This window comes from Microplitis demolitor, chromosome 5, assembly GCF_026212275.2.
Source record: "Microplitis demolitor isolate Queensland-Clemson2020A chromosome 5, iyMicDemo2.1a, whole genome shotgun sequence".
NCBI classification, from domain to species: Eukaryota; Metazoa; Arthropoda; class Insecta; order Hymenoptera; family Braconidae; genus Microplitis; species Microplitis demolitor.
Genome location: NC_068549.1, coordinates 895,581 through 911,724, shown reverse-complemented (window position 1 = coordinate 911,724; position 16,144 = coordinate 895,581). Strand labels below are relative to the sequence as shown.

At 33.0% G+C, this 16,144-nt stretch overlaps 2 protein-coding genes across 2 annotated transcripts; one reads left to right on the top strand and one right to left on the bottom strand.

The window, feature by feature from the left end:
• The first annotated feature begins 3,338 nt into the window (after positions 1-3,338).
• On the top strand, positions 3,339-12,885 carry LOC103569243 (unconventional myosin-Va). Its single transcript, XM_008546436.3, has 7 exons — positions 3,339-3,945; positions 5,674-9,653; positions 9,711-9,909; positions 9,984-10,077; positions 10,468-10,626; positions 10,721-11,676; positions 11,881-12,885. The coding sequence occupies exons 1-7, from the start codon at positions 3,919-3,921 to the stop codon at positions 11,998-12,000; spliced, it is 5,535 nt and encodes a 1,844-aa protein (XP_008544658.1). The 5' UTR covers positions 3,339-3,918; the 3' UTR covers positions 12,001-12,885.
• LOC103569242 (T-complex protein 1 subunit epsilon) lies at positions 12,672-16,123 on the bottom strand. The gene is made up of 7 exons (XM_008546435.3): positions 15,835-16,123; positions 14,927-15,351; positions 14,660-14,852; positions 14,023-14,292; positions 13,499-13,684; positions 13,099-13,417; positions 12,672-13,025 (listed from the first exon to the last, which is right to left on the bottom strand). The coding sequence occupies exons 1-7, from the start codon at positions 15,940-15,942 to the stop codon at positions 12,901-12,903; spliced, it is 1,626 nt and encodes a 541-aa protein (XP_008544657.1). The 5' UTR covers positions 15,943-16,123; the 3' UTR covers positions 12,672-12,900.
• Between the last annotated feature and the right edge of the window lie 21 nt (positions 16,124-16,144).

The following is a 16,144-nucleotide window of genomic DNA, read 5'->3' as shown; positions in this document are numbered from 1 at the left end:
TACAGTGTAATGTACCGTGATTAAATGAAATAGTCGTAATTAACTTCAAGTCAACGTTTTCTGTTACTGCAATATTTTTTTTTAATTGATTATTGATAATTAAATGAGGATAATATATACATATTTTTTTACCGACTTTATTAAACGTCACACCGGATCATTTTAATATATATTTAAATAGTTATCGTTTATCAACTTTTCATAGTCCGCAATAGTCAATCCATAATATTTTTTAATTCATATATCAGTATACAGTATTGCAATAGTTTTATATATATTTATGTAGTTAATTGTTTAAAAAAAAAGAATTAAACAAATAATTATCAACAGACTCAGGTACTTATCAAACGCTCTTAAACATAAATATAAAACTCAGGAAATAAATAGACAGTGATATATATAGTAATATTAATTGTCTCAGCCATTTTTTTTTATATAAATATATATAAACTTCAATTTTTATTTATGATAAAAAAATAGTTATCAATAATAAATACTACACAGGATTACCAGGGATTAAAATAGTTAAAAAAATATATATTAATATATCACCACAGCTACCTCCGTAATATATATTTTTAAATCTATTATCTTTTTTTTACAATCAAATTATGAATGAAATAAAAATTTTACAGTCACATAAATATATCAATTATATAATAGAATTTTTTAAATATATATTTACAACAAAAAATATATATATAAATATACTAACACGCGAAATACAACTTCCACTGATAGTCAATAAGATCTTCCACTAAATAATCGAGTTAATTTTTTTAAAATTCGAAATTCAGTCCTTCAATTAAAAATAATTTGCAATAATTTTCTTTTAATAAATATTTATAATTTTTTTATATTAAAAAAAATTATCCAAGGACTGGAGCAAAATAATTTTTTTAAAATTTTGTACTGCCAACTCGATTATTTTTTAATTAAATAAAAAAAAAAAAAAAAGAAAACAGTAATAATTAATTCCAAAATGACAATGCAATACAATATGTACTTACGTATATTTATGTGCGACAATTATTCATCGAATAATAAAATAATAAAACGTAAATTTAAGAATTTTCCGTACGGAACCGTGGGTGCGAAACATCATTTAAATTTATTATTAATTATTATTATTAAATTTAAATAATAAATATATATAATAATTGAGTGTGTAAAGAAATTTAAAAAAACCAGTTAAGATATGCAATTAGATAAATAATCATTTGCATAAGAGTAGTTATAAATTAATTTTAATTAATTGATAAGAAAAAAATTAATAACAGCAACAAAATATGTATATAAGCTATACGATTAGGTATTAATACTTATACTGATTACATGATATTTATATGACAAAACATAATCAGGGATAGGTAATTAAAATTATAATTTAAAATAATCATTTCTTTGGATTAATTATTTAAATATAAACAAAATTTGTTTTTTTATCTTTGAAATATTGAAATTTCGTGGGAGTAAAAGTGCAATCTGTTGACCAACTTTTTTTTTATTAATTAATTAATAAATAAATAACTTAATTAATTAATTAAACAGGTGCGTTAAAATTGTTAAAAAAAAAATTATTTCATGTAAAAAAAAAAAATAAGTGGTCATTTTTTTGTACGTTTAAATATTGGAAAATGAATTTCTATACTAAGGTGCTTCATTAGATTGTTATTATTATTATTATTATTGTTTCGATTAATTGTACCGTCATTGTAATTGTAATTAATAATTAATTTTTATTGTTTTATTATTATTATTTTTTAAATAAGTCCCATTTATGTTTAACGATTTCATTTTTTTTATCATTATTACTATTATTATTATTATTATTATTATTATTATTATTATTATTATTATTATTATCAAGTCAATAACAATAATATAAGGCTTTCTGATTTGAGTTTCGAAAAAAATATTAAATAATTTTTTTTTTTTTTCAAAATTTCTCATGTAAATATTTATCACTCAAAATTTTTTAAAAATATTTTCTATTATACTTAATATGTATTACTACCTCTGTTTATATTTTTATTTTTATTCTTTATACTAAAAAAAAAATTCATTACTTATTAATTAATTATTATTATTATTATTATTATTGTTTTTTTGCCATTTTTATGTGTATGAGCCATCCAACTTGCCAATATTATACAATAAATACGTTGGAAAAAATTATTTTCATTTTTATTATTTTTATTTTTCCTTATTTTTATTTATAATTAATTTTTTTTTTGTTTTAATAAAATAAGTAAATGTTAGAACAGTATTGACTAGCAATATTGATAAGAGTCTAATTAAAATAACACAATAGAGAAAAAAAAACAACGTCCGAATATATATGACAATGTAATAACATATATTACGAATTATATTAAAGATTAAGAGTTGCCTATTGTTAAAATAATGAATATTTATAAATAAACAATAATGTGCACGTAATTGAACTGAAATATTAATTAATATAAATAATATTTAAATAATAATAATTAGTGCGGCATTTAATCATTAAATAATCTGTTGCAATTAATGTGTATTAGATTTATTGTCGATTGTGGGGTCATAAGTAATTTATTAAAATAATAATTATTATAAAAGTAAAGTTAATTAAGGCCCTTGCTTGATTGGGAGCTCGTGAGACCTGGGCCGGGTGCCTTTTAACGGCCTGTTTGTATGCAAAACTAAAAGATTTATTATTGATATCATTATCATTATTACTATTATTATTATTATTGAATTATTAAACTCCCAAGTCTGTTCACAATCACTTATCATTTATTAAACAATATTGATATTTATTAATTAAAAGTAAAATATATGACAGATATTTAAAATAAAGATAGATATATATATATATACATATTATATATTATATTTAAAAGTAGAGTATACGACAGGCGATCACAGTTCCTATTTTATCGCTTCCCCACAATTAGTTTTTAAGAAAAATAATTGACTATACACAATTTATTATATTAATAAAAAATAATAAATATATATACACAAAAAATATATATCCTTATTAATCCTTTATTTCATATTATTTTTAATTTTTTGTACCAACTACAGTTTAAAAAATTATTAAAATTCAAATTTTTTTATTTTCCCGCTCATTTTTAAAAAATTAATTTAATTACAATCATAAAATAAGTTAACCATTAATTTTATTCACAATTTTTAATTTAAAAAAAACTCATTTAAATTTTACCGCCAGTTTAAAGAAATTTGAAAAACTCCCGCTCATGTTTCTGTGGCGCCAGCGTATTTTGAAAATATTTGACCGCCATTACGACTAAGCTCCGTCAGATGTCCGCGCGCAATTGAATAAGTGTAAGTACATGTGTAGGTGTTGTTACGTGGGTAGGGGGTAGCGTAATGAGAAAGTAAGGGTAAAAACAAGTAGGAGTTGATAAGACAAGTGGTAGTGGGGTTGAACACGCGTGCGCGCAAGATCGGTACACATCTTAAGCCGATAGCCGATAGTCACCAGCTGTGTAAGCTACCAGCCACGGCTCCTCGTCGTCTCCCAATACCTTTACATCGTCCACGTAAGAAAATAATAATTAATAAACCACCAGTTCAGTGCCAATCAATCAGTAATGGAGCCGTCTAAAATAAAAGATGAAAGTTTAAGTTAAGTGTCACTCCATACAAAAAATATTTATCACAAGCATAAAACTAGTTCCCACGTTTACATATTATTGTAAATTCCAAATATAATAACAATAATAACTCGGAGTATGTTTAAAAAAAAATGTTTCCCTCCGTGAAAGTGTCTGGTTAAATTCACCTTGGGACTGGTGTCGTTCCCACGATACAATCGTCGACATCCAGATCAAAATTACCATCCAGATCCAGATTCAAATTATCAATCCTGGAGCTCATATTATATATATATAACTAACTAAATAAATAACAATGACAACCAGGGAACTCTACGTCAAGGTAATCTTTATTACATGACCTAATTACAATTAATATTATTTTTAATCCACTAATTTTTTTTCGTCATTATCATTATCATTTTTTATTAACTCTGACATCATAAAAATTCATTTTTACCTTTTTTTAATTACCTCAGATAAATTACCCGGGCTGTCAATCATCTTGTTTTTTTTGTCTACGTCAATATATGTATATATATATATTTTTTATACCTTTCTCTGACATTTGATTGCTTTTATTTCGAAAGGGTTGACCGAGGTCACATATTACCTACAAATATATATATATATGTGTATATATATATATATATATATATATATATATATCTAGAGTATTGTTACAATTGAATTTTTTAAATGTTTATACGGCTTTATTTATCATTCACACGTAATTAATTCAATTAAATGATATCTATATTTAAATATCAATTTTAAAATTAAAAGGCGTGTAAATTAATCAGCTAAATATCCGCCGATAAGAAAACATATGAATATGAATCATCATTATTTTTTATCACGACGATAAAAAAATATATAACTCTAATTTTTTTTATTTTGACATCCGCATTGAGAGTGAGAGTTTAAATAATAGTTATTGCGGTACAGTCTAAGTACACATACATTAAATGATAATGATAAAAAGTACATGAACTGGAGAAGGAGCATCAGTTTTAATGATTAAATAAAGTAAGACCAGCTAACAATGGCTGTGAAAAAGAAAGGATAATTATAATTTATTTGTGATAAATAAATATATGAAAGCATTTGAATTTTATGGGAACAAATAAAGTTTGTTTGTTTTATTGAAGACGGAAATTTTCCGGGTAAATTTATATGAACACGTGTTCAAATATATTTAATTGATTTATGAATGGACGTTAATAAATTATTAGTTATTGATTGTTGATAAATATCGATAATGATAAACAATTGTAACGTAAGAGTATTGCGCAATGGATGTAAAGAAAATTAATACATTTGCACAAAAAGAAACCGTACAAAGTCACAACATGAGATGGAAATAATAATACTTATGATCTTAATATTTTCATAGCTCGGAGAAGATTAAAGTGAGCGTATCGTAACGAAAAAAAAATCAGATGCAATTATCACCGGAGCATAAAATAGTTAACTTCCTAATTAATTAAACTGAATTGAATAATATTTTACACGGCGGTCAGTAGAGCGGAAAATGAAAACAAACGTGATTAAATATATTGTGACGGCTTTGGTTTTCAGTCCGATTCCCACAGTCTGGACTGGAATTCTTGCTGACGAATGCGGAACAAGATGATACTTGGAATTTTTATAATCTTCATCATTTTTTTTGTTATTTTTCTCTTTGTTTGGTGGTGTTATACCGTTATTACAACTCGAGACTCGTGACTTTCTTGTAAATCCGTTAGACGTAGGTCAAGTTGACGTAAAAATGAAAGTTTTTTTTTCTTTTTTAATCGGCAGGTTTATTTATCAGTAAATTTTTCGTTTATTGTTAAATATTAATTTCAAATTTACGCGGTAAAAAATTTGAGTTGATTTTTAATTTAAATTTACTCCGAATTTTAAAAAAATTATTTAGGGTATGGAGTAAATTTAATAAAAAAAAAATTTTTAAATAAATTTTCCATTTTCACTGCTTGTACTTCATTCCATACATTTTTATTTTAAAAATGTTACTCTAAATTCTAATTAGTTAAATTTAATTAAAATTACAAATAACAAATTTTAGGGTGCAAGAGTATGGATCCAACACCCAGAAAAAATATGGGAAGGAGCTGTCCTTCTGGAAGACTATAAATCCACAGATACGACAATTAAACTACGTGTAGATGACACCAAGGATCAACGAGTCATTGAAGTAAAAGCGGACAGTGACCTTCCGCCACTGCGGAACCCGGACATATTAATAGGAGAAAATAATCTCACCTCATTGTCCTTTCTCCATGAGCCGGCGGTTCTTTATAACCTGCAGGTCAGGTTCCAGCGGCGGTGCATCTACACTTACTGTGGAATAGTCCTGGTGGCATTTAATCCCTATGACGAGCTTCCAATATACGGCAATGACACAATATGGGCGTACCGTGGTCAAGCAATGGGGGATTTGGAGCCCCACATCTTTGCGGTCGCCGAGGAGGCCTACACCAAGTTGGAGCGTGAGCTGCATGATCAGTCAATTATCGTATCCGGCGAGTCCGGAGCCGGAAAAACCGTATCTGCAAAATATGCGATGCGTTATTTTGCGACAGTGGGCGGATCCTCGACTGAGACGCAGATCGAGAAAAAAGTTCTCGCCTCCTCGCCGCTAATGGAGGCGTTCGGTAACGCCAAGACCACGAGGAACGATAACTCATCACGCTTTGGTAAATTTATAGAGATCCAGTTCAACAAAAATTATCACATCACCGGCGCATCAATACGTACATATTTATTAGAAAAGTCACGTGTCGTGTTCCAAGCACACCAAGAACGTAATTATCACATATTTTATCAACTGTGTGCCGCAGCAACGTCTCCATCCGCGCAATCCAGTCCAGCAGACTTGTCAGCGCGTCTAAAAAATTTACAATTAGACCACGGTAGTAATTTTCATTACCTAAATCAAGGAAACTGTTTTACAATTGACAATCTTGATGATTCTCGTGCGTTCCAAGACACGCTGTCAGCAATGACCCGTCTGGGATTCGAGTCCAAGCAACAAGACGACGTATTCAAAATAATAGCGGCAATTCTTCATCTGGGTAATGTCCAAATACGCCAAGATCCACAGGCTTCTGAAGGTGGGGACAGCGAAGGATGCACAATAGCCTCAAATGACCGACATCTTAACATACTGGCCCAGCTAATGGGCATTGATCCCGCGGCAATGCGCAAGTGGCTCTGTCACCGGAAAATCGTTTCCATGCGCGACGTTATTTTGAAGCCGATGAATGTTGAGCAAGCCATCGGAGCTCGCGATGCTCTGGCAAAACACATCTACGCCGAGTTGTTCAACTTTATTGTCCACGGGATCAATGAATCGCTGCGAAGCAAAGTTAAAGCCCTGTCTTTCATCGGTGTGCTGGATATATACGGATTCGAAACCTTTGAAATAAATTCATTCGAGCAATTTTGTATAAATTATGCTAATGAAAAGTTACAGCAGCAATTCAATCAACACGTATTCAAACTCGAGCAAGAAGAGTATTTAAAAGAAGAAATCGAGTGGACGTTTATTGATTTTTATGATAATCAACCGTGTATTGATTTAATTGAAACTAAGCTGGGTATTTTGGATTTGTTAGATGAAGAGTGCCGCATGCCACGTGGTTCCGATGACTCATGGGCCGAAAAACTCTACTCAAAGTGCGTAAAATCCAAGCACTTTGAACGCCCGCGATTTGGTACCAATGCTTTCTTGATTCATCACTTTGCAGACTTGGTTGAGTACTCGACAATCGGATTTCTTGATAAAAACCGCGATACCGTCATGGAGGAGCAGGTAGACGTGTTGCGATCAAGTGACAACAAATTACTGAAACAATTATTCAACGATGATCCGCCAAAGCTGTCAGTTCCCAACAGCGGGAGTCAGCATACGAAGCTAAAGATATCAGCGCAGAAGCCTCTGGCGAATTTGGCGCCAAAGCAAAACAAGAAGACCGTCGGGTCACAGTTTCGGGATTCGTTAAATATGTTGATGTCAACGTTGAATGCGACGACACCCCACTACGTCCGATGTATAAAACCAAATGACTCAAAGGAATCTTTTGATTACGATGCCCAGAGATCTATCCAACAGCTTCGTGCCTGCGGAGTGTTGGAAACAATCAGAATTTCAGCAGCCGGTTTTCCAAGTCAGCGAACGTACGCGGATTTTTTTTTGCGATACCGCTGCTTATGTCCATTCAAAGAAATTCTAAGAGACGATTTAAAGGAAACTTGCCGACGTATATTAAAGTATTACATAAAGGACGAGGATAAATTTAAATTTGGTAAGACAAAAGTACTTTTTAGAGCGGGGCAGGTTGCGTACTTGGAAAAACTGCGGAGTGAGAAGCAACGAGACGCGTGTATGATGATACAGAAACGTGTAAGAGGTTTTATAATGCGTAGGCGTTATCAACAGGTGCGTAGAGCTGTCATGGGACTGCAGAGACATGCGAGGGGGTACCTGGCACGCGCTGAAGCCCAAAGAATCAGACGCGAACGCGCTGCTGTTAAAATTCAAACCTGTGTACGAGGCTGGGTCACGCGTACGAAATACCAACGAGTAAGACGCACGATAATTAGTCTCCAGAGGTACGCACGTGGTCTTTTGGCGCGCAGAAAGTACGCGGTGATGAAGGACAATGCGGCTGCGACGACCATCCAAAGATTCGCTCGCGGTTATTTAGTTCGTATGGCGGTAAAGCAGAAAATAAACAATATTATTATTGTCCAGTGTTGTGTTCGTAAGTACTTGGCTCGGAAAGTCTTCAGGCGTCTCAAAGCTGAAGCCAAGAGTGTTGAGCATGTAAAGACACTTAATAAAGGTCTAGAGAAGAAAATTATATCGATGCAGCACAAGATTAATGAGATACTGAAAGAGAATCACGCGCTGAAAATTGTTCAGACAGAGGTAGCGGATCTTAAAGTCAAGTTGGAGGCGATGAAAGCCGTGGAGCTGGAGAATAAAAGACTCGTGGGTATTCTCATTGAAAAAGATCGTGAATTGGAAATTATTGCTGAGACCGTTAAGCGGGAGCAGGATGAAAAGATGGATCTGCTGTTGGAGCGTGAGAAGTTGATTAAAGATAAGGAGGAGGAAAATAAGAGGCTGTGTGAGGAGACGGAGAGACTGAAGAAGGAGTTGGCAGAAGCCAATGAGAAACTGAAGGATGACCAACGTGGCGCTGAAGAGAATCTTAAGCACAGATTGGAGCAGGAAAAAGATTTGCTGCTTATGGATCACGACCAAGATCGCGGCGCTTACCAGAAGCTGTTGAAGGATTACCAGGATCTGGAGGAACATGTCGAAGTGCTGGAGCGTAAATTGGCGCTGCATGCTCCTGGAGAAGGTCACTCGAGGTCGCTGAGCAACGCGTCCAGTGGAAGTGTCGGTCAAGCTGCTTCTACTGACGTTCCTGAGGAAAGTATCGACTTTGGTTATGGTTCAGTAAGATCTACGATGTCTTCAACAGCTTACTCGAGAGTTGAGGCAATCGATTGGCATCAAAGACGATCCGAGAGTCCGCCAGACGGCGAAGCTCAGCCTACAAAGGTTCCAATTGAAAATGGAGCTGTCATCAACGGAGTACCAGTTGACGTGGGCCTGGTGCTGAAGCTACAGCAAAAGCTCAAAGACGTCGAGAGCGCTTACGGACGATTGGTAAGGACTATGGAAGACTTGGAACGCGATAGCAGTGAAGAGGGCTTGAGAACTCAGGACACTTTCAAGTTGGAAGAGTTGGAAATGGAAAATGCCCAGCTGAAGAAAGATCTAGGGTCACTGAGGAAAGCTGTCGTCGATGGAGACGTCACTGCAGCCCAGAAGGAACTCATGGGACAGTTCGATGCTCTGCAGGAAGAGTTGGAACGACGTAGAGAAGAGTGTATTCAGCTGCACAGTGTCCTGGCAGACAACACCAAGAGGATGAAGAGCCTGGGGTCCAATTACGGACGGGATGTTGACATCATCAATGAAGATGGAGAGCTGGCACTTGCTTTCGAAGCGCAAAAGAAAATTAACCGGTAATTATTTTGAATTTCTTTACTGATGGGTTGGAATTAATAAATTAATTTTTTTAGACAATTGGAAGACGAGTTGCAATCAAAGGAAAAAGGCTGGAGAGATCAGCGGAATGAGTGGAGGAATGAAATTGATAGGCTGCAAGATGAAATAATGAAGCAGCAAAAATTGTTGAGTGTCAATTTAAGCAACACGCCCCAGACCCAGACTGAAGCCTTCATGCAGCATGAAATTGTTAAAATAACTGCTGAATACTTGGTAAGTTATTTTATTTCAGTCTTAATAATAATTAGATTTTTTTTTTTTATTTAATAATAAATTTTTTTGTTAAGGACTTGCAAGAAAAATACGACAAAGTTACTGAAGAGTGCCATAAATTGAAGAAAAGATGTAGAATATTTGCCAAACGTCTGCGCGATGCCGGATGTAAGTATTTTATTTAAAATAACTTTAGTGATAAGAGATAAAAAATAAAATGAAGAGTACTAAGTTACATAACTACCAACTAGTTTTGGTAAATTATAATTTCTTATAAAAATTAACGCTTACAAAGGCGAGGATACTGAATCGATACAATTACCAGAACCACCAAAACCTCGCGCTTTTATGATTACCGCTCCTGGTGAGTGAAAAAAAAATGGCAATCGAAATCACGTTCATCTGATCGCAAAACTTAATCATGTCAAAAATATTCGCCATGTCAGCTGTCAAAAGATTCATAAATCCTTCGTTTCTATCAATCGCCCATTTATTGAATTAAAATTCATAACTAATTTTTTTTTATTTTTCATATTAAAAATTCATTTATTTTTTTAGTGCCAGACACAGTAGACCCAGCGCCAAATCAGTCATTTATAACTCAGCAGTCAAATGGAACAGTGATGCCAGCAATAAGAAAAAAAGAACGCGATTACGAGGGAATGTTTGAATTCCGGAAAGAAGACATCACTGCTATTATTCGCAATCTTGTCATCGGTAATTAATTATTAATTATAAAATTATTTAACACTTTTTTTCCGAGCGAAAGGTCAGTAAATAATTAAAAATAAATAAATAATTTATTTAACAGAACTGAAACCAAAGGTAGCAGTGACATTACTACCAGGACTACCAGCGTACATTTTGTTCATGTGCATCCGTCACACTGACTGCATCAATGACGACGATAAAGTGACGATGCTTTTAACCGGCTACCTGAATGCCGTCAAACGAGTTATCAAAAAGCGAGATGACTTTGACTCAACGGTTCTCTGGCTGTCGAACACACTGAGGATCCTCCATAATTTGAAGCAGTACTCGGGCGACAAACCTTTTCAAATGGAGAACACGGCCCGTCAGAACGAGCAGTGCCTCAGGAACTTTGACCTCAGTGAGTACAGATCAGTGCTAAGTGACGTCGGTGTCTGGATATTCGGCCACGTGATGACCATTCTGAGGGAACGGATCCAAGCATTGACGGTTCCGGCCTTGTTGGAGCACGAGGCCATCACCGGGTTGAATTCCAAATCCGGAAGACCGCGATCGTCTTCAGTGGGCGAGGAACCAGAGTCGACGCAACAGAAACTCAACAAGTTACTGGATGAGCTGGGGCTAATTCACAAAACTCTCCAGTATCATGGCGTCGACAGAGATGTTATCATCCAAGTATTCAAACAATTGTTCTACTTTATGTGCGCCAGTGCCCTTAATAATTTACTGCTGAGAAACGAGCTGTGCCATTGGGCCAAGGGAATGCAGATACGGTATAACATCAGTCACATTGAGCAGTGGGCAAGGGATGAGCAACTGGTACCAGCTATTGAGTCTCTGCAACCGATAATTCAGGCTGCGCAATTGCTACAGGCGAGAAAGACTGAGGATGATGTCAGTGCCGTATGTGAAATGTGCAATAAGTTGTCAGCTAATCAGATTATTAAAATTTTGCATTTATACACGCCGGCTGATGGATATGAAACCCGAGTTCCTGTTACTTTTATTCAAAGTGTGCAGGATAAATTAAAAGAAAGACAAGAAAACAACGAACAGGTAATTAATATTTAATTATATCACTAATTAATTTGTTTAAAATATTTTTACCGAAAAATTTAAATCAGAGTTCGATTCAAAAAATTTTCGCGCGCAATTTTTTTTTAAATTTAGTCAGATATTTTAGATACTTATCTATGACTCAAAGTAATTATTTTTATAATCACTTAATTACATAATAATTATAATTAATTTTTGTTTCAGTTGCTAATGGACCTAAAGTTTTCATATCCAATAAGATTTACCTTCAACCCCTCGAACATAAGACTAGAAGACATCGAAATACCGCCGGCACTTAATTTACCTATGCTCAAGAAAATTTAAATAAAATTATAGGTGAATTTAAAAAAAACTTATTAAATAACTTTAGTTAAACAATTAATTGAATTGTGCAAATACCTGCACATTTTGTACAATATAATTTTATTATTTTTTACTTTTAATATTTATTGTACTTAATATTTATTTTAAAAATCACTCGTTAATTAATCAATCAATTGGTTACTATAATTAATAATTAATAACTTATTAGTTTTAAATACTTAATTAATGAGTGATGAAAATGTGATTGACTGCTAGAACGGCAGAGGCAATTATAAGTATGTACTTAAGCACATTCCATTTATTTATTAACAGATAAATAAATATATATAGAAAAAAATAAATAATTTATTGTACAATGACAAAAAAAAATTATGCAATGTTACAGATGGTATATATTGTTATGAATTGATAAATTTATTTGAAAAGGGAGCGACGATTGTTATGAGAATGTTAAAAAAATATATATTTTTTTTTGTTAATAGATTGTAAAATAAAAAAAATGAATGTGTGCCATTCCATCTTAATTAATTATATATAAATATATAGTTTTCCTAATCGATCTGTGATTGATTTAAATAGTACATTACACACCAAGGAAAAAATATATTTTGCTTCTTTGGTATGTAATGTACTAATTGTTTTCCTTATTAGCTAAATGAAAAGACCAACAATAATTTTTTTATTACAATCATTTTATTTTGTTAATTACTGGTAATATAAACGTTAAGCGTAGCGGCGTGAAAATAATTATGGTTTAAATGCGTGATAATTAATTTAAAATTGTAATACATATTATAATTTCAATAAGTAATGATTAAAATTTATTAGAATGTTAATAATTGATGTAAAAAATAATAAATGACCATTTATTAATGAATTCATTCATTTATTCTTAAATAATTAATGACGATCGGCTGGTGAACGTACGTCATCTATTTTCAATATCATTTTAACGAGTTGTGTTGCCAATAAAATTTGCTGAGTTTTACTTTTGAGTGATTCGATAACATTTTGTGATTTCATGTCTGAAAACAAATTAATTATTTAATAAATTTATTATAATTATCACGTAATGTTGAATAATTACAAAATACATACCTAGAGTTCCAACATTCATGCAATCAATGCCAAGAGCTGGGTTCCTTTGAGCCAATTGTGAAGCTTTGGCTTCGGCGAGAGCATCAACAGCAGCCAGACCCGAGTTGTCAGCCAGTGCCATCGGAATGGCTTCAAGTGCATCAGCGAATGCACGGAACGCGTACTGTTCCAATGTACTGATGCTGTCTGCTTGGGCTGCACAAGCAAGAGCACATGATATTTCTGACGCACCACCTCCGTAGACGACTCTCTCGTCAGTTATTAAATTACGGACTGCGCACATTGCGTCGTGCAATGATCTCTTGGCTTCTTCAATAATCTATTGATAAAAAAAATGTATTCATTTACTCCGTTGATTAATCAACTAGTCAATTATTTAGTCAATAAAAAATATAATTACCATTTTATTGCCACCACGAATAAAAATAGTGACAGCACGTGAATTTTTGCATTCTTCAATAACAAGCATACGATCTTTAGTGGTTCCGAATTTTAGTTCGCGTACAACACCAGCGTAACCAAGTTTATCTGGAGTTAATTCTTCGAATCTCGGTACGATTCTACCGCCAGTTGCTATGGCAATCAACTAAAACTCATAAATAAATTTATATTTAATCAAATATTTTAAAAAATTTAATTAAAAAAAGAAAAAAAATTTAATTTATTTTTGAACCCTCAGATCTCATAATCTTTGAATCATGGGAGCCATGCGATGTATTGAATATTAAAATTATCTGATTTTAAAATAAAATATGCGCGCGACCAATAGACGTGAGTCCATCAGTAGATTGCATGAAATTATTTTAAAAAATCATTTAATTTTAACACGTCAATCATCACTCTCCTCTAATGCGCTTTGTCATCATTGGGTAATTTTGATAAATTAATAAAACAAAAAAAAAAACGAATCAATAATTAAATTACCTCGATTTCAGGACCTCCGACCCATCGTACAGCTGGGAGATTTTTTTGTAGCAAAAGATGGTTGGCTTCGTCATCGAAACCCCACTGACAAATTGCCAAAGTTGCTCCGGCTGCTTTCACCTGATCCACCATGTTGGTGAACTTCTCACGCTCGTACTCCCGGAGCTTCTTGTAATCTTCTACTGAAGTCACGTCCAACTTATGTTTGGTCTTTGGCTTCGGTGGCTCGAATGGGCAGGTCAAGACCGCGAGCTTCACGTCTTTCAATACCTAAACATAATGATACCCGATTACAAAACCAATTCATAGATAATTTATAGTGGAAAAAATGTAGCAGCTCTTTTAAATTATTTATTATACAGAAATAAAAAATAATATTTAAATAAAAACTGCGTTTATTTTGCAAGGTGTCTGAACAGATTATATATTGACAAATATATCTGGAATTCTCCTCGCTAGAGAAAAAATTCACGTCAACTAGTCTACTATAAGCAGGAAATGTACTAGGAATTTCTAGATCATGGTTTTCGAAGTTCAAGAAATCCGATTAAATTTAGCTGTGATATTTTTTCACAGAGTCTGATGATGATGACGTAAAATTTTCCTCTGTATAATTAATTAATTAATGAATAATTACCTTGGGCATTTGCGGATGACTGAAATCTTTATCAACGACAACACCACGTACTAACATGGTATCTTCTAATCTACCACCAACTTTTCCTTCAAGTTTTATCAATTCAAAATTAACATCACGTTTTTCTAGATCAGCAACAGCCATGACAGCATCAACAGCAATCTGGGCCATTTGTCGGTGACATTTGTTGATGCTAAACAAATAATTATTAAATAAATGATTACAAAATAATAATTAATCAACTGATTGATTGATTAGTGAATTTACATTTTAGAACCAAGAGTAGTCATAGCAGTTCTGATAAGAGGCTCCAAATCTTTAGGGTTAACTGGAAACTCTTCGGAAATATTACTGAGATGCTGAGTTGAGAACTGAGCTGCGATCTCGAACCCGTCAGCGATACGAATTGGGTGGATACCCTTGTCCAGGAGACCCTCGGCCTGCTCAAGAAGAGCGCCGGCGAGCACGACAACTCCCGTAGTGCCATCACCGATCTCATCGTCCTGGGATTGGGACAACTGGACCATCAGCTTGGCGATCTCGTGGTCCACGTCCATGTTCTTGAGGATCGTCGCGCCGTCATTGGTGACCAACACGTCGCCATCTGGGCTCACCATCAGCTTGTCCAGGCCTTTTGGACCCAGAGATGTGCTGAGGATTTGCGCGATACTCCTCGCTGCCGTGATATGGGACTGAAATAAAATTAATTATCAAAATTATGGTTTTTATATTGAATCTCATTAATCAATTAATTAATTAATGACTGGTATTTAATTTTATCTAAGTCTAGACACTCGTCAGACATCTCCATGACCATTTATGGTCACAAATCTCGTGGCTTACCCCCACTTTTTACTATCTCATTGAATATTTAATTTTTACTAAAAAAATTATAAATTATTAAAAAAAATAATTAATTAATTAATTAAACATACATATTAATGAATTTTTAATTAATTTAAGTTCGAAAATATATTTATTAAGTAAAACGCGAATCCCACGACCGCCATCACGTGGCGATAAATTTTAAATTGGAGAAAGAAAATATTAATTATTAAAATTTATTAATAATTATTACTTATTATTAATAATTAGGGATAAATAATTAAATTATGTCGATTTATCAATGAAAATTTAGTGAATTAACATAGAAATAATTGAAAAATAAAATTTACCTTGATCGCGTCATTGCCGGTGAGTCGTTTCTGGCTCTCCTGATCTCTCAGAATAATGAATGGCCGCCCGTACTCATCGAAAGCTATCGAACCCGGAAAAGCCGTCATTATTAAAGAATTTATACCGTAACAAATTACACGGTACTTTAGTCGGGTACTTGATAGCAAAAAATTTATAATTTATAAAATTATTATTCGATTGCAAAACAATTATTTTTATTTTATTTCTCGAGTTTATTAATTTATGACACAGTTATGTGTCGCCATTTTGACTTTGTCTGTATGGTTTTTTCGAGATCTTTTTTTACTA